The sequence below is a fragment of the Aspergillus flavus genome, chromosome 1 (assembly GCF_009017415.1).
Source record: "Aspergillus flavus chromosome 1, complete sequence".
Taxonomy (NCBI): Eukaryota; Fungi; Ascomycota; class Eurotiomycetes; order Eurotiales; family Aspergillaceae; genus Aspergillus; species Aspergillus flavus.
The window spans coordinates 2,917,928-2,940,661 of NC_092406.1; the positions used below are offsets into that span (position 1 = coordinate 2,917,928).

The 22,734-nt window shown below is 47.9% G+C and overlaps 6 protein-coding genes across 6 annotated transcripts; 2 read left to right on the forward strand and 4 right to left on the reverse strand.

The window, feature by feature from the left end:
- Nucleotides 1-64: 64 nt before the first annotated feature.
- F9C07_1069915 (histidine acid phosphatase) lies at nt 65-2,752 on the forward strand. The gene is made up of 7 exons (XM_071507477.1): nt 65-723; nt 786-798; nt 862-896; nt 957-972; nt 1,043-1,208; nt 1,271-1,605; nt 1,663-2,752. The coding sequence occupies exons 1-7, from the start codon at nt 634-636 to the stop codon at nt 2,586-2,588; spliced, it is 1,581 nt and encodes a 526-aa protein (XP_071365762.1). The 5' UTR covers nt 65-633; the 3' UTR covers nt 2,589-2,752.
- Nucleotides 2,753-2,916: 164 nt separating this feature from the next.
- F9C07_2059050 (uncharacterized protein) lies at nt 2,917-8,308 on the reverse strand (the record flags this gene model as incomplete). The annotated part of the gene is made up of 2 exons (XM_041284120.2): nt 2,917-6,596; nt 8,194-8,308. The coding sequence occupies 2 exons, from the start codon at nt 8,306-8,308 to the stop codon at nt 2,917-2,919; spliced, it is 3,795 nt and encodes a 1,264-aa protein (XP_041140868.2).
- Nucleotides 8,309-13,710: 5,402 nt separating this feature from the next.
- F9C07_1091 (putative conidiation-specific protein (Con-10)) lies at nt 13,711-14,017 on the reverse strand (the record flags this gene model as incomplete). The annotated part of the gene is made up of 2 exons (XM_041288413.1): nt 13,711-13,839; nt 13,892-14,017. 2 exons carry the CDS (start codon nt 14,015-14,017, stop codon nt 13,711-13,713), a joined length of 255 nt encoding a protein of 84 aa, XP_041140866.1.
- A 1,226-nt stretch (nt 14,018-15,243) lies between these two features.
- Nucleotides 15,244-15,643, reverse strand: F9C07_1092 (putative thioredoxin; the record flags this gene model as incomplete). Its single annotated transcript, XM_041288412.1, has 2 exons — nt 15,244-15,550; nt 15,621-15,643. The coding sequence occupies 2 exons, from the start codon at nt 15,641-15,643 to the stop codon at nt 15,244-15,246; spliced, it is 330 nt and encodes a 109-aa protein (XP_041140865.1).
- A 1,514-nt stretch (nt 15,644-17,157) lies between these two features.
- F9C07_1093 (putative ABC ATPase) lies at nt 17,158-19,368 on the forward strand (the record flags this gene model as incomplete). The annotated part of the gene is made up of 5 exons (XM_041288426.2): nt 17,158-17,374; nt 17,443-17,635; nt 17,684-17,783; nt 17,840-18,934; nt 18,997-19,368. 5 exons carry the CDS (start codon nt 17,158-17,160, stop codon nt 19,366-19,368), a joined length of 1,977 nt encoding a protein of 658 aa, XP_041140864.2.
- Nucleotides 19,369-19,644: 276 nt separating this feature from the next.
- F9C07_2199713 (uncharacterized protein) lies at nt 19,645-21,939 on the reverse strand (the record flags this gene model as incomplete). The annotated part of the gene is made up of 7 exons (XM_071509464.1): nt 19,645-19,751; nt 19,786-20,252; nt 20,311-20,403; nt 20,468-21,194; nt 21,227-21,288; nt 21,355-21,515; nt 21,571-21,939. The coding sequence occupies 7 exons, from the start codon at nt 21,937-21,939 to the stop codon at nt 19,645-19,647; spliced, it is 1,986 nt and encodes a 661-aa protein (XP_071365763.1).
- Nucleotides 21,940-22,734: the final 795 nt, after the last annotated feature.

Sequence of the window (22,734 nt, forward strand, 5' to 3'; positions counted from 1 at the left end):
ATTAGTGAGACCCTCAGGCATAGGTTGTCTACTACATACATTAACAACAATATCTAAAGCAAGTGGAGTACCACCGTTAGAATGAGGACGATGATCACTGACTGCCGTTTAGTGGAGTTCAATATATATTAGTGGTTCCTCATGGCATATTACTTTAAATGAGATATAGCACTAGAATCCTCAACATCAACACTGAACTGTATATTAGAAATCCGTGTAAAGATAACAGTTTCCCTGGTAAATCCCTAATATTAAACCACAAGGAGAACATTATTGCTTGAATATTGAACAATGAGTGGGGTAAGGTTGGTACCGTCTATCGTGGATCAAAGGCAAAACGCAGTAAGAGCTCGATCACCAGCTAACCACTTCGATTGACGCACTTTAATCCTATCTACAGCGCAACGTCTAGGGTTCCTCTTCATCACTTGATAGACCAGCTGATCTGCACGTGGATAAGAAAACCGCTGCCAACAGGTGACCGCGGCATTAGAGTTGATTGGGCTATGGTTACCGCCCACCGCCTTCTGGCGTCATCAACGGACAATTCGCCGAGTGACCGACTCTCGTCCTACCCTGATCTGTAACCTGCTTGATTCAGGGTCGTTGTTTGCGCACTTATAGCAGTCCCCGATGACATCCTTAAATCCTCGCGATCCCTACACCCAGGAGGAGCTCGAGAAGCTCTATCCGAGAGACTTGAAGCTTCAATTGGTCCAGGTGGTACGTACCAGACGAGATTGCCGGGCTAGAGTTCAATTGAACTTGTACTAACTCTCCTATAGTTCCTTCGCCATGGTGAGGTGGTTCGGCGGTGTTCCAATTACCAAAGTACTTGATCAATTGACTGACTGGATTCAGGTGAACGCACGCCGGTGTCTTCTCGGTTTCAAAATGTATGAAGCTAACCACATACCTCTAATTGATAATTTGATATGAGTACTAAAACCATGAAGGCAGGCCTAGCTGAATGTAAATACCCTCAATCACACCCAATTGCTTTTATATCCTCGCAGACTGACCGACTACTTTACCCGCGAAGATTGGCCGTATTGCAATGTTGCGCGTCGGATGATCCAAATGGCCGCTAGTAACCAGGACCTCTCACAGTGGAAAGGCTTCGAATGGCGGAAAAAGACGGAAGCATTCGGCGATAGAGATGAGGCGGTGGTTGCAGTGGGCGCGACAGGTGATATCGAAGGTATATGGTAAGTCGCGGACGGGATAGCCGGTGAGGGTGAAGTTACTGACGAGTATCCCGCAACAATAGCCAACACGGCGAATTGACAGACAGAGGACGGGAAACGACCTTTGCCCTCGGCCAGCGCCTGAGACATCTCTATGTTGACCAGCTTGGGTTCATGCCTAAGATCAAGTCCGACACCGAGGACATGTACCTCCGAGCCACACCCATCCCGCGAGCCCTCGAGTCCCTCCAACAGGCTTTTTGGGGCATGTACCCGGCCAGTGCTCGTACCCAAGACTTCCCTCCGCCAGTGATTGTTGCACGCTCCGTGTCGGAGGAGACTCTATTCCCTAATGAGGGCAACTGCCGTCGGTTCAGACAACTCGCTAGGCTCTTTGCCGATAGGGCAGCTTTACGGTGTACGTGAGGTAGAGGAACATAAAGGACTTCATAAGCTGATCAGCATATCCGCACAGGGAACGAAACCGAACAGATGAATTACATCAACAGCATACTATCCAAATGGATGCCGGAGAAGTCCCCCAAAGTTGCCGTCGACTCCCATCCCCGTCTCTCCGGAATCAATGACACCATCAATGCAACCGACGCCCACGGGCCCGCAACGCGCCTCCCTTCAGAATTCTACGACAAGAAACTCAGACAATACATGGAGCAAATAGCCGTCGACGAATGGTTCGCCGGTTACAACGAGAGTACCGAATACCGAAAACTCGGAATCGGAGCCCTACTAGGCGATGTCGTCGACCGCATGGTCAGCACAGCCGTCGACGGCGGGTGGCGCAGCGAAGCTTCGGCATCTGGGTCCTCCACCGACAATGGCAAAGCGATCAAGTTCGCCATGAGTGGATGTCACGATACCACTCTGGCAGCGATCCTGGGTAGTCTCGGCGCCTCCCCTGGCAGGTGGCCGCCTTTCACCTCCTCCATTGCTGTCGAGCTCTTCTCAAAGGCGGACCGTAAATCCAGCGGTGAAGATGCTGGCGTCATGCTCGAGGAATTCTCAAACCCGGCCATCGCCCAGAAGAAGAGCGGAGGTCTTTTCTCCTTCATGAAGGGCTCTTCGAACTCGAACACCTCGACACCGCCCTCTCCGTCTGAAACAGCCCGTGCTCCTCTTGCGTCCTTCCCTGACCCGGCAAGACAATCCCTGCAGAAGCATTATGTCCGTATCCGCTACAATGACGTTCCAGTCCGTATACCCGGTTGCGCTGCCAAGCCGCAGAATCATCTCGCCGGAGACGATACTTTCTGCACATTAGACGCATTCAAGGAGATCGTTGATAAGTTCACGCCTAAGAACTGGCGAGAAGAATGCACAGAGAACATTGGAGCGGGCCTTTATGGCAAGGGTGACAAGGAGAAAGCAGTCTCTGGGTTCTAAGCGGGACAGAAGTATATATACATGTCAGTCAATATGTACGGTAATCGTATTTACTCCAGCCATATAATCTTTTTGGAAAAGAGAGAAAACGAGGAAAAGCAGAATTAGACACGTCGCGATATTATCCGACTAGAATATAGAAACCTATATTCCTTTTGTATTATGTCTCAGCCGAATAATAATTATAATAATGTATGTACCCGAACAGGACAAAAATTCGTCCATTGACCAAAACTTTTACCTCCATATACTATATATGTACCTCCTGAAAGCACGCCAGATATATATGATACAGGGTATGTAACGATAAGTGTATCTTGGTTTATCTCTAGCTCGAACGCTTCACAGTCCCACTGGGACTGCGGCTGGTGCGCCTCGCACGCATCTCAGCTTCACTATCACTGCCACTGGTGCTCCAACCGCTTTCACTTTCACTGGCACTCCAGGCCGAGTGACGCTTAACCGGAGACTTCTTGTCGAGGTCCATCTCCTCGGCAGGGACAGCAGGTGTAGGTTCCACATCAGCTTGGCTAGCACCCGCCTTCGACTTCTTCTCGTGCTTGGCCTTTCTTCTCATCTTCTCCTGCATCTTGGCAGCCTCCTGTTTCTCCTTCTGCTGGCGCTGCTTCTCGGAGTCCTCTTCCGAAGCGCGCTCCAGGATGTCGTAGAGCTTCTCCACTGCCGGCGCGTACGCCTGCGCGATGGGCATATCGCCAACGCGGATGCGCATGTAGTCGAAGGCGGCGACAATGGGGACCTTAACTTGCGGCTTTCCCTCTACCTTGATGGTGCTGAAGAAGGATGGAACCCCATTGGAGGCTGGCGCTTGGGAGGCCTCTTCCGGTTCGTTGTCTGGGATGTCGGGTTGCTCGGGCTGGACAACGGTTTCCTGGCGTTTGGTGGGCACTTGGTTCTTTTCTACGTGTGCGATCTTCTGGTACCGTTGGCTGAAGTGGGTGAGGAGGATGGCGCGAGCTTCCATTCTGCGGCCAACTTCTAGTGCTTCGGATGTCGTAGAGTGTTTCTTGGCGATTGCCGATACTCCCATGTCATCCTGGAAGGTGGCTTCGTGGATCAGGACGGTGGAGCCGTGTCCGATTGCGGCGAAGCTTGGGGATGGTCGGCAGTCACCAGAGAAGGAGAGCTTGAAGCCGTTCGGGAAGACAAGTGAGACTGCCATAGCGCCACGGCAATGAGACACCTTTGTGGTAAGGAGATCAGTAAGGCCTGTGGCTTCGCGAAGAAGTGGCGTGAGCGGAGAAGACTCGTCGTCAAAGCTGAGCTCTGTAGTCCGGGGTCTATAAGTTTCAACTTCCTGGCCAGGGAATGAGCCGTCCGCACGGCAGTGTCGGTACACAAACTTGGTCCGGAGTGCCCTGTTCTGAATCACAGGATAGGCGGACAAGGGAATCAATTTCCCAAAGCCAAAGTTTTCAGCGCTTGCATACTCTTCTAGCCACCAGATCATGTTTTCTTCAGAGACAAGGAACAACCGCTTTTCCTTGAGTATCTTGGACATGTCGGTCTCAAGAGCGCTTGTTTGCGAATCTCCATTCGGATAGTTTTCCTGGAACCACGCCTTGATGACAGAAGCAGTACCGAGATGGTGGTCTGCGTGTAAATGGCTAATCCAGATCATTCGCAAGTTCTGTAGAACCTCCCGCAACTTTTCTGGCTCGAAAACGCGCTTCAGCTGACCAAGCGTGTTCTCACCGCAGTCAAGCAGATAGTAACCATAACCAGGAACATGAACGAGGGTGCTGGAAACATTGCGGTATTTGGAAGGAGATGAGGAACCTGTACCCAAGGTGATGATTTCCGCATCGGCTCCTGGAAGGTCTTTACGGAACTGTCGCAGCTTTTCCTCAAATTCTTCCTTTTTGACTCGCCTATCGATCGTATTCATGCGTTTCTGGACTGCCACAGGCATCCGTTGCACTGCCTCAATTGCATTAAACCGTGGGACAACCTCAGAACGATTGATGTCAAAATTAGGTTCCATGTCAATGATAAGGCCAGGCTCAATTGCTTCAAATGGCGAATTCTGCACATTTCTCACCGTAACCTCCGAACCATGAGTGCGTGTTCCTGGCTGCGGAAGGCTCACATTGTCATGGACTGGCACTGGGTAGTTGTCGCGCCTCAACTGCGCCATACGAACAGATGACCCGGCAATGCTGCCCATAGCCAAGTAGTTTGGACAATAATCCGAGCTAGACACAGTGTGCTTGCACTGGGGCATACTGGCGACAAACTCACGTAGTCGGGGATGATCTCCAACTCCGGGGCCTAGTATCCAGATAAATGCTTCAAGGTTCGAAGTGACAGAAGGTGACTTCCATTCCGGCCTACTAATAAGACTCTCCACATACTCTGGGCTAGGTAAGTCGATAATGGCTAAACCTTTTCCAAGTCGTGGGGGCCCCAGAACCATCTCAGGTGTGATAGTTTGCCCATCCTCGGATTTCACGCTTTCGCCCTTCGTCAGACGTCCGAAGTCCTTGCCTTTAGGGACCTTCAACTCCTCCGCTTTCTTGGGATCAAACTTGCCTCTGATATCGTGATTCCGCACAATATAGGAAACAGCCTCATCACACCAGGTGGTAGGAGGAATTTTTTCAACGGCTGCGCCGGGCCAAGGCTGGCGTACAAAAACCTTGATGTCAGGTAGCGGTTCATTGCTTCCCGGAGCAGGACCCGTGTATTGCTCAAGCGCCCTGGTCTCTGGATTGCGAACAAACATGACCGCGGGCATCTTAACCTCAGCCAAAGGGGTCTCAACCAAAGCATCCAATTTCCATGTCGAATTGAACATGTCCGTTATAACCGACTGCCTAATTATTTGGTCGCGAGTGCGCGGGTCAATCACCTCCTGAGTAGTAACTTCTTCTCTAAATTCATCAAGGCTCCTCTTTCTCGGGCTTTGCGGGGCAACACGGGGGACATCCTTCGGCTGCAAAGATGTGAGAGGACGAATAGGCATAGCCCATACCTTGATGTTGTCATCTGACCAAGTAGGTTGTTCAAAAGGATCTTCTGCCTCCGCAGACCCTTTCTTGGCCATACCCTCACAATCGTATTCCCGTGTGAAGACCGGCATACCTTTCCTGAAGACAAATCTCCGAGCAGTGGCTAAGGTATGTGCCAGGTTCTTACCACCATGGATTGTCAAGGTCCCCCGCTGTGCAACAGCCTCTCCATCCTTAACGGCGTAGGGCACGCCGTGTTCCAATTTGGGCTTCGCAGGAGACTGTTTGGCAGACTTTCCAGACTTTTGTTGACGCGCCTCCTTCTCGCGGGCCATAGCCTCCAGAGCAGTATTCGCACTGGCAACACCGTCAGCCAGTGTAAGAATCACACCAATCAAGCCACCATTGTTGCCCCATTCCATGCGACCCGTGAGGAAAACATCGGTGAGGTAAGCGAGCTTAACACCCCGTTCCGTACATGCCCGCTGAGTTCCTTCGGAGATCTGCCCAAAGAAATACCGCTTCTCAGGGAACTGGAGCTGGACAGTCGTGCCGGGAGTATCGGCCGTGGGGGTCGTGATGACCTGGTAAAAGAACTTCATGGGCTTCTGTCCCACAGGCGGGGTCGGCAAGAAATCAAAACCTGAGAGCTTGTGGGTTGTCGAGTTGTATAGCAAGTAGTTGCTCGATCCACGTCGCGTAACAAGCCTCGGAGCCCGGAGAATAAATGTATCCCGTTCGAGTGGATATGGCTCGGTTTTCAGTGTGGATAAGGGTTTCGTGCGAGAAACAGTTTTCGACGGGTGCGGTTTGGTTCGGGACTTTGATCTAGCAAAACTGGCAGAAGTAGGACTTTTTGGTATCGGACTCTTTGGCTTAATGGACTTCGGTTTAGATGCAGCTTTGGGAATATGCCAAAATGGTCGAGAAAACGAAGCTCGGAAAGGAACTGGAGCGCGGCCTATTATAGATGGGGCGACGTTTCCGCGAAAGGCTTTGAATAATAGCCCGCGGGCGGGAGGAAGGGGAGCCAACTTGGCTATGGAAGAGAAAATACTGAGGAAGGGATGCAAAGAACAGTCATCTCAAATGGATGAGCGACGCAATGAGGTGGGCGAAGTTGGTTGAATTTAGCACAAGGAAAACGCGACTTGGGGGTGAAGTTGAGAATCTGGAGTAGTTCGGAGAATCTCTTCTCTAGTGGCGACAAACACCAGTTTGCCAGCACTGCACATGACTAGGTAATACTTTTCTACATTATCCATCAAAAAGAGGCGATTATTCGTAAATTTCGAAATTTCGTGAAGTATCCACAGTAACTAAGCTTGGTTCCTAGTAGCCAGTCCAGAAGGTATCCAAATCCGCAAAAAAAAAAAAAAAAAAAAAAAAAAAATAGAGAGAAAAATAACACCAAAGACCTGTAATCCTGATCCCACCTTGGAACGATTTCGACAAATTGACTCCATCAAACCCAGCAATGAAAAGGAGAATGAAACGAGGAGAATTCAAAATAAAAGAAAAAAGAGAATGGGGTGAAACTAGTGAAGTTGTAAGTCAAAACAATATATATAGTCACAGGATCATAAACAAAGGAAAAGGTATTTGTGTCTACAAGGACGCAGGTTCAGGGAACTGAACTGCCTAAATGGAAGAACATGACAAGAACAAACTTTACAAATTCTTAACTTAATCTGAAGTTGCTTAGGTGCGACATGGGGAATCATGAGAGATGAGAGGTGACCATGGAAACACGCTCGAAAGCTGCATCCATGCTGTGACAGAGGTAAGAGAAACGCTTCTCTGCATCTTGTGACTCAGTCTCAACCACCAATTCGAATGCATGCGCAGATTTCTCTGATTCAAAGCCGTTGTAAGAGTTGTCAAGGGATTCTTGTTGAGAGGTAGCGGGAGAGTCGGCGAAGAGAGCAAAGGCAGGATCCGATTCGTCAAACTCAACATCTGGGTTTTCAACGCCAAAGCTGGCCTCCTTCGGCTCCTCCGACATGGGCATACGCTCGAAAACGGGCATTTCGTTCTTGGAATCCGTAATCTCAGGAAGGTAGGACCCAACAGAAGACTTGCCGGACAAGATTTCGGTATCGATAACAGAGGGCTCCGGAACTTCCAAAACAGCGAACACCGATGGGTTGTAGTTCATATCAATGCCAGAGTTCCAGCCAGCGTTGTTCATGCCCATAGCAGCTACATCGAGTCCTTGGTTAGGGACAACAACCATACCGACTTGAGGATTCTGTTGCATGGCGAATTCCTGGGCTCCATGACCGTGGCTTGTATCCTTGGGCACGTTGGCCTGCATAGTTGGCTGCTGCTGGGGTTGGGACTGAGATTGCAGTTGCTGCGGCTGTTGTTGCTGAGGCGGCTGTGGCTGAGCTGAGGTAGAGACCCCGTTGACAGACATTTCATCTAGAAACTGAGAGAAATTGGGGGAGGACAGAAGCATGCGTGCAAGATCGGTGAGGCGAGCATTCTCCTCATACAGGGCACGGTTCTGGAGACGCAATTCATGAGCTTCATTGGTTCTCGCAGCAACCTCGCTCTCAAGTTGACCGATGTATTCTGTAACGAATTAGTTCACCATGTCATAAAGAAGCATTCAAAACGACATCAATGCATACCCTTTCTGCGAGACCGGAAAGCACGAGCGGAGACCTTGTTACGAAGCTGACGGCGTTCCTTGCTGCTAAGTTTCTTGCCTTCTTCACTAGCAAGCAACCTCTCATCTTCGTCCATATCCTGCTCATCCTTCTTGGCTTTGGCCATCTGAGGCAAGATAGAGGGGCTGGGAGAATCGGACGGCGAGCTCGAGGCGCTGGACTGCCTCATTTGCTGCAAAAGACGAGTGATTCGCTCTTCTACGATGGGATTGGTGTTGCGAGGGGGCTGGACCTGAGGGTTTCCATTGTGCTGCATCTGCTCTTCCATGCGACGCTGTTGCTGTAATTGCTGTTGCTGGCGCATCATTTCATGATGCTTTTGTTGTTGAGCCGCCTTGGCCATCGCAGCCTGCTGCTGATGCATTCCGGGGTACATGCGACCGACCTGAGTAGATGGTCCGACGGGGACCACCTCCTGGCCACCGAGGGCGCTGGGGTCGACGAATTGGCTCTTGTTGGGGTTTGGCGAGAAGAAATAACCGGGGACCGTACCCATGTTATCGGACTCCAGGTCCATCTCTGAAGGGTTACGGCTCGGGATTGCGTTGAAGTCGAGAGAAGCGTCCTCACGCTTCAGATGAGTACCGGTAAACATCTCGGCGTTCATCATATAACCAGGGCTGGCACCACCACCATACCCCATTCCGTTCATTTGGTTGAAAGTCATTGCTTGAGCCAGGGCACCTGGAGGAAGACCTGTCTGCTGCTTATGCTCGTCATACTGGTGACTCGGACCTTGGAAAGCGATCGGCGATTGGCCCGTTGCGGCGAAGTTGGCGCTTCTCAGATCACCAGCGTTGAATTCTGTAGGAGGGATGGATGGCTGAGACAGGGCCGCCTTGGGCCGGGCTGGCTCTGATGTGGTATAGGTGAGCTGATCGAGGTTGAGGAAGGTATCGATATCCTGGTCGTACGTCGACGGGGCGACAACTGGGTGTTCCGCTAATGTGGCCATGATGTGTGTGATATATGTGCCCCGGGGAGAATTGAGGAGACACTGTTCTTTTAAAGTCGGATGGAAAGTGGTGCTGGTGGATTACAAGACTCGATCGGCCCGGATGATAGCGAGAGACGAGGTGGAGGTCGTATACGAGTCCAATAAAGGCGATTAAGAAGCGAGGTGAAAAACGAAAACAGGCTAAGCACAAGAAGAAGAATGATCACCCACGGTACGCAGTGGGGATGGGAAACAAGCGATGGTGTGTTGTGGTGGGATAGAAGATCGACGATGGATGAAGAGGAAATGGAAATGGAATAATCGTGTAGGTTAAGAAAGAGTTGGCAACAATAGGGGAGGGAAGGAAGAGAGGAGACTGGAGTTCGCGCCCGGGCAAGAGTGGAAGGGAGGCGCCAGGGGAATCGACCGAGTGGGACGTTTCTCCACGCCAGGAATAGAAATCAGGTTCACCCGGCTTGCGCGTCCTCCGCTGACTCAGCCAACCACCCCACTTGAGTGTCCGCTGCGATTGGTCCATAGGAGGTCCGACTAGGGTTTCGGGGGTCCTCTACCCTACTTGGGAATCCACTCGTTCCCTGACTGGCCCCGTCCTTGCTCACCAACTTAAGTGGACATACAGACGACGGGGATCTTCGATAAGATCTAATGTTTGTTTACTGCTTCTATGGAGTATGGGCATTTAGACTATTTTGAATTATTCTGATTAACTTTGTCTGTCTTGTTTGTGAAAATTCAATGCGATCGAAGTAAACAACAATATGCAAGTCCGTGAAAACTCATAGTAAGTATCGCCGTAGCTGCACATACCTGAGTTAGCTCGTTGCCTAGTCACGGGTATCACTCCAGTTAGCGAGGCAAGTAATTAAACCATGCGATAGGAGGAGGAAGGTAGAGCGCAGCACACATCTCTTTGCATTTCCCAGGAGGGCAGTTCAATGAACGGGACCGTCCCCCTTGTTAGGCAAGGCAATTCGATTTGCCTCCAATGAGGTTAGTTGGTTTTTTTGTTTTTATTTTTTATTTTTTATTTTTTTGTTTTTTTATTTTTTCATTTTTAATGTTTTCTTCCTGAATTGTTATTCTCTTTTCTGTGACACTTTTCCGTTTCAGGTGTTGTTAGGGTACTACCTTGGCTAAGTACGAGTAGTCCCGGCAAGTGGGAGTCGTACAATCTGTTCCACTGCCGACCCTCTCAAAACGTCCATTTAGGGTATCTTATCTCCCTTGTGACGCCTGTGGCGCTCAAATAGACCAATTAAAGTCTACTGGTCAACAGCCATTTCATCAGAAACCAATTCAACAGCTTGACTTCTCCCTTCTTGAGAAACAACCATGTGTAGTGTTCCAGCATCCACATGTTCAGGTGGAAAAGTGTACTTCCGACTCCTTGGAATGTGACTTGTGGTTACTTGACGTCAAAGTACAGTTTCCGTAGGAATGGTGACCACATACCAGCGTTTCAAAACCGCAAACGATTCAGATACCCAAATAATGCGAGTCAAGGTAATAAAGTACAGCAACCACTAAGGGACGCCCGTCCACCATTAGCGGGGATTCTGGAAGGGCAATGGTTCAATCATGGTCGATTATCGACTCTCGAAGCGAACCCGCTTATCCTCACTTTACAATCTTTTGGTCGCTGGTGGAAAATTTCCAGTGGGTTTCGGTGGATCACATCACCGAAAGCAAAAGCTTGGCATCGACCTAAGGACTCTCCCGTTCAACGGCATAGCCACTTATGCAAACGCCCATACCCTTCTTCAACACGCTAACTGATTATCCCCTGGAGAATAAAATGGGGCATAATGCCCTTCGTCGACCCCTTTCGGTTAGGGCTTTCCACCAAAGTGGGCGTCTCGCCCGTGTGGATGTTGTTGCACGACTGTCCGCCATTGGACCGTTGGATTCCGGCCATCTTCCGGTCTGGTTTTTCTGCTCAGCTAGAATCATCTCTCCTTTTAGGTTGGGCCGAGCCATGCCGCTAAGCTAGCACTCCCACAACTGTACCCCTGGCTGACCATCACCGGCGCCACCAGCGGGAAGTCCGATTTCGCTCCGCTGACTACATACCTCTCTCCACGGAGTATACGGAGTACCAAAAGGAAAATCGAGACCTCAGGAGTCCGGAATGTCGTGGAATTGAGGCAAAACTGATGTTCTCCAGCAGTATGAAGCATGAAAAATAAATCGTAAGTTCTGTAATCTACCCATAGCACGCCATTTTCCTTGTAACAATCTGAAACCGTGAAAGGTGAGCTCTTCGGTCGAATTATCCTGTTCTGGTCAATCATACATGCGATATCTCGGACTTTCCAAATCCTTAGAGTCTTTGACAGCCCGGCCCTACAACAGACAATGGCCTAGATTTTCCCAAACCGCGTAAGCAAAGCTCGTATCTATAAGGCTTGACTCAATGGCCTCAAGCAAATTACGTGGATAGCGTTTCCCTACACAGGTTCTGTATGGCAAAGCCACAGTCCTACAACTTGTCACAAAGGGGCGAAGAGAAAAAAGTAAAAATAAAAAAAGGAGTGTGATACATACTCCGGAGTACAACTGTCAAGCCATTGCCTCGCTTCCGGAGAATTGCCGCCACATGGACCAAAAATACCTCGGAAAAGTCTTTTCTATAGTTTGTTTAGCCTCTTCCAAGTTTCTTCCACGGGCGGTGCTTAGCAGTGTTAGAGTTTGCCCTAAGAAGTTGGCTAGAAGGCCTCAGCACTCTGAACTGAGGAGCTAAAGATTCAACAGGCAATGATGATCACCAGTCTGGTTAACGCTAGCCGGTAACCGAGCGCAACTATGGTTTATCATTCATGTTGGACTTCAGATTGCTGTTTACAGATAAGATAATCGACCTCTAGTGTAGTAACCTATCTTGTTAGGGAAAGTCTTCGCCCTAGAGGGGAGTGATTTGTCTCGTGCACAACTTTCATCGAAAACTATATCTTCCACCATTGATAACTAATACTAAGAACGATAGTTTTCAATAGAGCCAACGGCCTTCCTGTCCATCCATTGGATGCTGCAACAATAGCAGAAACTCCTGCAGCAGAAAATAGCATCAGAAATGGGAAAGTCTTGTGGGTTTCTCTAGAGACTATACGACGATCCATTGTTTGAGAACATCCTGCACTATTGACTATTGCACGAACAAGTACTAACCTTTTGTGAGTAAACACTCTCTTATCCAACACGACACATAGTTCACAGCCTATCCCAAGTGTTTTCAAAACCAAGTATAGAAACAAATAGCCTGCTAGACTGGGCCGCGTCCGACCCGCAATTGCTGGGCAACGTGATCCCGCGGGAGTTTCCAATAACCTAGTTTTGGCACAAGTCTAGCTACTAGCCTTCTACAGTACGGAGTACATGTGTTGAAAGAGGGAATAGGCCAATGGTTGGCCTCGGCGCCTATAAGCCTCGATTCTATAACACTAAACTATAAAAATGTCACCGACGCGACAGCCACTGTTGTCGCAAGCAGGGCATCAAGAAGTTATTTGGAATATGGTAAGGGCTAGAACTTTGACATTGGCGCAGCACTTAGTGAATGGTGAATCTTTAGATGGTCAGAGCGCTCTTTCTTTTCCCAGCGTGCTAGCTGGGATTCTGGGCCAAAACGTCAACTTGAAGACTTGACTGTTTCACTATTTTGCATTACCCACATGTGGTGCACGGTGGCTATGGATCATTTCTGCTTCTGCATGATATATATTTCTACATATGGTCTGCCAGACAAATCAAAGCATATTTACGAAAAAGCACATGAACGAACACTAGACAAGAAACATGAAGTAACCGTGGTCCAATAGTAAACACGATATGTATATATCCATCGGGTGAACATCTGGTGTACCGTCGGAGGTCCAAAGGCTGTCATGTCACATCACGATAGAAGATCATGAGATCGAATACGAATATCCCATCGCCGTTCCAACCTAAAACCCAAGAACGTGTCTTGCAACATTGCCAAAAATAAAGACAGAGAAAGAAGAAACTAGTGGTTGATGCAGCTCGTATACGCCGGTCACCATGTCGTAAGCTAATTCTAAAAGCAGCTGGTCGAGTGTGGCAGTGTAGTTCTCGGGAAGGCAACACCATTTCTTAATTGCCACTACATACCATCCCAAGATTCTCAGTTAAGGTGAAAGAAAACTGACATCGGATGACAAGTTGTGGGTTTGTATCTTGATTGAAAACGGATAATTTGTGGTGATGCATTGCTGACGTTTTATTGGCTGTGGCTGGGTGATGTGGAGACTCATACGTCGGTTGGACATCATTTCTACCAATGTCTACTACACAATGATGGCATTTATCATGAGGAATATTGATAATGTTGCAAGAGCCTGAAAGGAGGAATATGTGAGGGCAATGACATGCCGTTTCCGGTGTTAATTATCTCATCGGTACATTGTCATGTTAACAAGATTTCGTTCAAGGTACCGTACAGTACAGTATACAATGTCATTCATATCATCAACAACGCAAGTAATATGGTAACAACCGAGACTTGTTTACTCCTCGGGTTGGTCCATATCGTATTGAGTTCTCGAACCGCCCTTCTGGCCAGCCTCACGGGCTCTAGGATCACCGGGTTTGAAGCTTCCGCTCGAAGCCTGTCCACCCTTGGAAGCGATGTTTCTCTGGCGATGGCATGAGTACCTATGAAAGTAATGTGATCGACGAGAAACCTACCTGCTTCTCAGGGTCCATGCTGGCAAACCCTCCCGAGTGGGAGCTCTGACCACCCTTGCGGGCAATGTTCTCAACCTCCTCGTGGGGACGGTTGCTGAAGTTTCCGGGGTTCGTGTTCGAGGCCATTATGAATTGATGAATAGAATAATATATAAAATAGTTTGGTAATTGATGACTCTGTATCAGTGTTGCTATTGTATGCTTCGATATAACACTCCTAGTAGCGGTTCGCTTCTGCCATTCTTATACTTCTCGAGTCCCTATACATGAGCGATGTGAGGTCATGGTATACCCGCTTGACGTCGGTGTTGCAAGATATGATCGATATGTGATGCAAGAGGTAGTACCCTATCTGGTTAGAGATGCAGGGTTTGGTTTTGGTCTACCAACATCTTAAACATCCGTCCGTCGCCCCACGGTTTGCTAGATTGTAAACATGGCTCGGGAAGCTATATCATCATGATAACGTCGAGCGATGTAATCCTTAGGTATTACACAAGAACTTAACAAATCGACTGTTTGCTCGGCTGTTTTTGAGTTCACGTAACTTACCGAGGGGAAACTCAATTCATGATTGCATTGATGCAATTGTTCTGCTACGTATACACGAGTATCTGTAGGAACAGTACACACCCTGCAAGTCAATGGAAGGCCAGATTGCTATGGGCTATGATCATTTCTCGAGATTTAGAACATGCTTCTGGTCTGTATATTGTTAGACAGTCTATGTGACTGCTTGTGTCATAACGATCGAGTGGCGAGTCTAGAAGCGAGATTGGTTAATTCGATTGATTAGCTGCATCTTCGATTGTATATGGCAATGGTGTTATCAACGTCATTCTAGGCCGGTTAGACAAAGACTAGGATAGATTAATGCGGAAGATATAATGCAGTGTTCGTCTGAGCTTGTTAAGTTTTTATACCAACACGGGACTCATACTGATGGTTCCTTTATGAACCTGTATATCATAGTACCTAGCTCTAGCTATGAACTTATGGTTGATCGTTACAGAAAATCGCTAAACAGGCCTGTAAACCTTGACACTCTTTGCTATTATCCCAATCAATGTAAAGACACCTTAGTAGTCATATGGCAAGACATGGGATAGCTTTTACTCATAAGTTCGACTCAGACTCTGTTCGATATTCAAGACTCGATTCCAAGTTCGGAACTCGAGCAGTAAATTCTACGAAATGTTGCTAAAAAAACGAGATGCTAAGCCATATAGCTCCTTTTAGCGGGAGATCTGATAAAGGCATTTAGAATTAGATACAATCACTTGCCCCTCCCTTCTTCACTGCAACCGGTGTCATAGAACAATACGGGCAATGCGGAGTGTCTTGCTTGCGCTTTAGGGGAGAGCAGTTGCCTTTTTAACAAGCTCTGTCAATCCTTGGCTATTAGCTCCAACCAGATCGCCAACTTTGGCACCATTGCGAAAGAGCATGAAAGTAGGCATTGCTCTAATACCAACTTCTTGGGCAATTTGTTCTTGTGCATCGACATCAACTTTATAAAACCCGACATTATCCAAGCCCTCGGCGTTTGACATTTCCTCAAAAACAGGGGAGATTGCTCTGCAAGGTCCACACCATGTTGCCCAGAAATCAATTAAAACAGGCTTATCACCGGTGATAAGCTCCTGGAACTGTTGGTATCTACCATGTTATCACCATTAGCGCTGAACAATCTCGTCCGAGGAAGATAAAGATCTTTAACACTACTTACGATTCGATAGCTGTAACAGGCATCTTGGGCAAGAGATTCTCTGAAGAAATTCACGGTAGGTGATTTCTATGGTATAGAATCGAAAGGTTTGGCAGGATGGGGAGGTTAGACACGAGAATCCAAGTAATCTGGCCGGAGTATCAATTTATATCATCTGCTGTCTCTTATACTTTTCAGCTACATCGGCAGTGCAAGGCGGTATGTGCAAAAATACCCCGCAGGACCCCGCTTCAGCCGTGATTACCCACCATCATCTTTCAGCTGAAAAATTCAAGATTCCAATCAACAGCAACAGAAGGGACGATTAGTCTGAAGGTGGGTTGTCGGTCAGACCTTCAGCTGGATTGACGCCATTGGGCTGTCTTCATATTGGATAAGGCGAATAATCATTTTCAACTATTCTTTATCCACTAAACTATTGGAGTTCTGCTGTCTTTATTGCAAATGCTTATAGTCATTCGACATCAACGAACGTTGCTGGCTGCATAGAAAGACAGGACAGGCAGCCTTTAGCACAGAGACAGTGCAGTGCGTATTTGCTACCGGATGAGAAATGATACTACTGCGGGAGGACCCATATCAATCTTACGCTTCCAACTGCTTTTGAATACGTAGATTGAATCGAATTACTTACTCGACTGCAATGGAACCAATCAATACCATGACTCATGGATGAGTCATGGTGTCCACATTGCCACATAAAAAGCGCATTGATGACCTCGGCAAAATGCTCACCATCATATCGTTGCGAGCAATACGAGCCTGAGCCACCAGTTGATTCCTCAGGCCAATAGGAAGCGGCTATTCCTTTTCGGGACTCCGACGTTCTCTCTCCTGCTTTCTGGGACAACGTTTCTCACTATGACCGTCCAAGTGACTCAGTATCCCTTGTGGAGAATGAAGTTTTATCCATTATGTTTGCACCAAAGAATGCACTACTTATCTCAATGTAACCCCTTACGAGTTGGGCCTTAATTTCCCACAGACCTGTTACTTTATATCAGATGTAGGGTAACATGTGTAGTAATGAGATTGTCCTTTTCATCAATGATATATGTCCTCCATCAAAGTCTCCTTTGAACTTATTCCTACCGCTTGCGTGTTTGATTGAAATACTCGACGTCTGATAACTACTTTGAACATGAAGTCGTCCATTCTCGCAACTTGCAAACAGACTCGGTTCCATCTGCTTGATGATAGGCCAACTCAGGAGGTACTCCGCTGCAAGATCTCTCTTTACCGGCGTGGACTAATGCTGTGACACCAAAGATTGATGTAGAGGGCCTCACCATCGCCGTCTCTTCATCACGGGATACTCCGGAGGATCCTTCGAAGCCGAAGCCCAGAGGGAAAACCAAGGGAAAGCCAGATACAAGAGAACTTATCTCAGATGCTCATCTGCGGCTGAAGGCAGGCGTACACTATGGGCTGATAGGTCGGAATGGGACCGGAAAGTCAAGTAAGCATTGCTTCCGTATATACCATGCAAAGGAGAAAAGCAATGATATAAAGGTTTGTGACGTGGTTAGGCTAATATATGTTACCTGCAGCGCTCTTACGAGCTATGGCAGACAAACTCGTCCCTGGTATTCCACATTCGACACGGATAGCTATCTTGCAACAGACAGAGACCGCGTCGGAAGAGGACGTCAAGGACTTTGCCGCCGAGGAAGCAGAAAACAAACACAAGACAGTCCTTCAATATGTTTTGAGCAGTGATCATTCCCGGAATGAAGTGGTTCAGAAGATGAACTGTAAGCCACCTATTAATCTACTGGATTTGTTGACTTTCCACCTCGGGTCTGATAATATTATATACAAGTCCTGTCCAAGGCCTTCGAGACAGAGGACCCGATGCAACCGGTCAGCGCTATTCGCAAAGTCCGTCATGACAAGGCTGAAAAAGAGCTGTTTCTCGCCCAGAAGAATGCGAGCTTGAAGAGCGGAGCCAGGGGCCTACAGGCGCGGAAGGACCTCAAAGCTGCCGAGGACAAGTTCCAAGCCTCACTAGAAATGTAAGTCGCTCCGGTTGACAGATTTTGTGCACTATCTGATTTTTATAGACTGAACCAGGAGAAAGAATTAATCGATGCCGATACAGTCCAAGAAGACACGCAGGCTGCGGTAGATACACTGCAAGACCTTCAAGCTCAATTCGAGGCTGTAAGTACAGAAGTGATCGAGAACATTTTGACAGCCACTGAGTTCTACGCAACTAGATGAAAGTGGTCGATATTGAACAACAGGCGCGTCAAATTCTGATTGGTTTAGGCTTCCACGAGACCACGTTCGATAAACCATTCCTAACCTTATCCGGAGGCTGGCGTATGCGATGCATGCTGGCAAGTGTCCTTATCCAGAGCCCAGATTTCATGATCCTCGATGAACCGACAAATTTCTTGGACTTGCTAGGAGTAGTTTGGCTTGAGAACTATCTCCGGCAGCTGAAGGACACGTCACAGACCACTATAATCTTGGTTTCCCACGATAGGGACTTCGTAAATGCCGTCTGCGAAGAGATCATCATTCTAAGGGATCAGAAGCTCACATACTTCAAAGGTAATTTGTCGGCCTACGAGAAAGATTTTGAAGAACAAAAGTTGTACTGGGGTCGTATGAAGGAGGCACAAGAGCGCCAGATTGCTCACATGGAAGCAACCATTCGTGAAACAACCAAGACAGGGAAGAAAACAAATGATGATAACAAATTGCGTATGGCTAAGTCGCGGCAAAAGAAACTGGATGACAGGATGGGCGTCCAAGTGAGTGCGACAGGAGGGCGGTTCAAACTGAATCGAGACCGAGCTGGATGGCATTCGAGTTCTCGAGAAGAGATCGAGGTCCCGACAGACGAAAAGGGTACTTCATTGATCCTACCTGACGCCACGGAGCTGCGGTATCCAGGCCCGCTTATTTCTGCGGAAGGGATTGTTTTCAAGTATAAGCCGAATGGAGCACCAGTATTGGATGGAGTGGACCTTGTCATGCATATGGGGGATCGAGTTGGCCTCATGGGTCTCAATGGATGCGGAAAGTCCACATTAATCCGTCTCCTTGTTGGAAATGCGTTGCCGACTAAGGGAAAGATATCAACACATTCGAGACTAAAGCTCGGCTACTATGCACAGCACTCAATAGAGGACCTGCAAGAACAGGGTCAAACTGACCCTAACTTAACCGCATTAGGCCTTATGGCTAAGGAAACTGATGGGACAATGAGTGAAGGTCACCTGAGGGGTTTGCTATCAAGCTTGGGTCTCCAGGGCCGAATCGCCTCCGATGTACCTGTGTCTCGTCTATCCGGCGGTCAACTTGTGAGCACAAAAGAAGTATAAATACCCATGATCAAACGTATGCTAATTAAATTCGGTAACAGGTCCGTTTAGCATTGGCGAAAGTCATTTGGAATTCTCCACATTTGCTCGTCTTAGACGAAATCACTACCCATCTGGATTTCCATACTGTTACAGCCCTCGCATCTGCGCTATCTTCTTTCAACGGGGCGATTCTCTTAGTATCACATGATCGGTTCCTGGTCCGTTCGGTCATAGAAGGCAAACGTGACGAGGAACATCAACTGGACGATGACTTTGAGGGTATTGACGACGAGATGGACGAGTCTCAGAGCCGAAGGCGAGCTGTGTATGTCCTGAAGGGCGGAAAGCTCAAGGAACAGAACAAAGGGGTAGAGCAGTTTGAACAGAGCTTGGTGAAACGTGTGCAGAAGATGCTTCCGGCGCAGGGGTAGTTATTCAAATTACTCTTCCGGGCCTTTTTATATATGAGACAGAATTGTTATTGTCGCATATAATTTCTATATATATTCATAGGCTGCCGTTTCTCGAAGCATGAAATGGACGTGGAGATGAAATTCACCAGAGAGGGAGTCACCAAAAGACGCAAGAGGAACTTAACGAGCAAAGAAAAAAAGCTTGTTTGTGGAACTGTAAGATCTGCTACATGCAACTAGACAGCCACTTTTAGCACCGTAGAGACAGATTATTTCGCTATTTGAATATGTACCTTATTGATAAACCCAGCCATGCTGTGGAATTTGCGCTTCTGCACTTGAAAAGGTGCAATGCCTCACGGGTCCCCTCCCTCCCACCTCACCCCATTGAAGCGGCAACACTTGATTCATCTTCCCGAGAAAGGTCCGCTGGACTCGTATTGGCATGACACGAGGCTGCAAGAGCCAGACTACAGCTCCCGGTGACCGGCATTCCAGACTTGAACCGTTTGAAGCTCAATCCGATAAGAGCACCAAGGGCGACAGCTCCAACCGAAACGGTTGCAACAATGGCGACTGCCGAATACCCACAGGTTATTATATCGTTGGTGGGATCTCGCTCCATACCCACCGTGTACGCTTCAATCATGACAAGGAAAAGGCTCTCGGAGATGAGCCAGTGCACGAGCGTCGACGGGATAATGAAAGGAATGGCGTAGCGATAGGGTAGAGAGAGGAAGTACGTGCTTCGTGGTGAGCCCATTGGCTCGGCAGAGACACGCAGTCCTTTCCGCTGGATTGCATATTGACTCCATTCATGGGCTAGGGCCATGGTCGTAATAAGACCGTTGCATGCAAAATATAGCATGGAGAAAATAAGTTGGGGTAAGTTTGCCACTAGGCTATTGGCCACCACTGACGAAATCGTGTATCCCCCAGAAGAGATCAGTGTTTGAGTGCCCTAACCCGACACTCCAGATTCCAGTTGAGTCGAATAAGAGAAATAATCCGAGCACAAGTAGGGTGACGCAGGCTGCAAGAGCAATTGAATAGCTAGATGTTATTTGTCAATTCATTTTTGCTAGCAATATATGAGGGATATTGCCAGAGAGAGAACTAGACAGATATGGGGTCGAGTACTGAACATGTGATCCCAAGTGACCATCTCCTGCGAGACATAGCCGACCGCCATCTTCTCGGGTTTGTATCGAAGGTCATGGTTCTGCTGGATTTGGCTGATTGCCTTACAGATTCCATAGACAATAGACACATGCCTTGCGAGTATTGGTCAGGTGCCCTTGAGAAAGATGAAACTGCATCACCAGTGGTAAGAAGGGGAGAGTCCTTCGAGTTGAAAGCGACATAGCATAATACTATGGCCTTCACAGTATTAAATGCGATCACAATGACCACCAAATACAAACTGTACTGTAGCTTGCAATGTGGAGTAAGCTCCTCAACAAGGCAGTACTCTGGTTTGTACCCGCCCACGGTCCAATTGTTTTCTGCTACTCGAGCTTGGACTTGTGATAGAGAAGTGATGCATGAAGTTAATTGCCACTCATATTGATGATATTCCAAGTCTTCACATATCCAGTTATACCCACTTGCACCGACAGCGGCTACGTTGGTTTTAAAGACCTGTTGCGTAGACACAAGGTTGAAATGATCGGCGGGAGTGGCGTTGCCTGTCACTAAAATGAGACTGCCATATGTCGACTGAAATGCAGTGGTATACGCAGTAACACAAGCGGAATTCTCAAGTCGGTATAGAGTGCCGTTTTGTGCTTTCGTATGGAGCCTGAGAATTGCTTGCCGGTGCACGTCATCCCCAAAGTCCGATTCTATAACCGAACAGCCGTGTCATTCGGTGAACCGTTTGCGGCAAAGACATCATAAGCGTTGGCGGATACTGATGAGAAAACGCTAGGATTATACCTAGGGCTTCATTATTAATTGGAACTTACAAGGCAAATTGTGAACGGGATGAAGCAAGGCGCTGACATCAGATGGAGAGGAAGAGAGAAGGCTAAACACATCCACAGCCAGAACCGTTTCTTGGCTATTTCGGACAAATTCCGCACACTCAATACACCAATGTTGAGCCATTGTCCGTTTTGGTGAGCTGTATCGACCTCTGTCCTCGTTGGTGCACCCAAAACTTGCTGTGTTATAGTGAGTTTGCGTATGCGTACCAAGTTAAAAGTGTCTCAAGCCTACCATACAGTAGTTGCTTGCACCCAAGAGAGCAGTTCTTAAAATGTTAATCATCAAATGAAAGCCTATACCAGCGTTCCGGACCTTCTTACAGTCCCCCGCGTAGAGGACTCCTTGGCCGTTTTGAACATGGCGATGCTGAACGGCCCATAAGGCAAAGCCTAGATTGAAGACATGCACAACCACGGAAATCACACATCCTACCAAAAGTGTGCGCCTCCAACCAGCGAACCGTTCTTTAAATGACTTCGGCTTGTTCCAGTCTGATTGAATGTCTGGATGTCTGAATCCATGATAATCTTTGTTCTTGCTTGCATTATCGCCAGAATGCATCAGTGGCTCCGCATCTCGTCGAAGAGGCGTCAACTCCATGTGTTGGACGTGGGAGGGAACTATATCAAGCTGAAACAGAAAATTATTGCAAAATAAGAAGCTTTTGGTTTCAAGAAAAGGCCAGACTTCTGGTTCTCATGATTTTGACAATCGTTTCAGGGGGTCAGCATAAAGATTAGAGGCGTCTCTATTGATTCCGGGCTGTGATCGGCCGAAGGCAGCCATGTCTGGACTGCTTGATCCGCGGCTCAAGTCCTTCGCGTCGATTAAGCAGCATCCTTCCTTTTTCTCATTCATCAGAGAGACAGGTACCTCGTATTTAGTTATGCCGATCACAAACGGACCAGCTGACCCATTCGCGACTTCATGGGCACTCTTTTAAGTTCAGCCAGGAATATATCCGAATCTTGTGATAGGGAAGTATAATATGCTCCTGTCTGGATATGGCTTGTTGCCTGTATGATCCCAAGTGCCATGGATTGACCACTCCACTAAGTGTCGGCCTTCTGCACTTTATCCTGCTTGAATTGGACTAGCTTCATTGCATCGGTTCATGTATCTAAATCCCCTCATGACCAACGATTATTTCATAGAATGTACCCCATGAATATCTCTGGTGCTCGAGGTGCTGACAGTTAAACTTACTCGAAAATCCCAATGACTGTACAACCCAATAGGGTTATGTTGATCAATCTGTTATCATCCTGTCCCTGGGATAGATTACCACTCCACATCGAAATTCAATCGTCATCGACTTCTAGAGAAGAAAATCAAGGAAGAGACCGGCACCATGGCTCACCAATAAGTCGCTAACTGTAGAGGAATCCTTGTAAA

Bases quoted from the DNA above. Each gene is read 5' to 3' on its own strand.
- F9C07_1069915 (XM_071507477.1), top strand. From the start codon at position 634: ATGACATCCTTAAATCCTCGCGATCCCTACACCCAGGAGGAGCTCGAG. The intron at 1,209-1,270 runs GTAAGTCGCGGA...CCGCAACAATAG, and splicing joins GGTGATATCGAAGGTATATG to CCAACACGGCGAATTGACAG. The intron at 1,606-1,662 runs GTACGTGAGGTA...ATATCCGCACAG, and splicing joins CGATAGGGCAGCTTTACGGT to GGAACGAAACCGAACAGATG.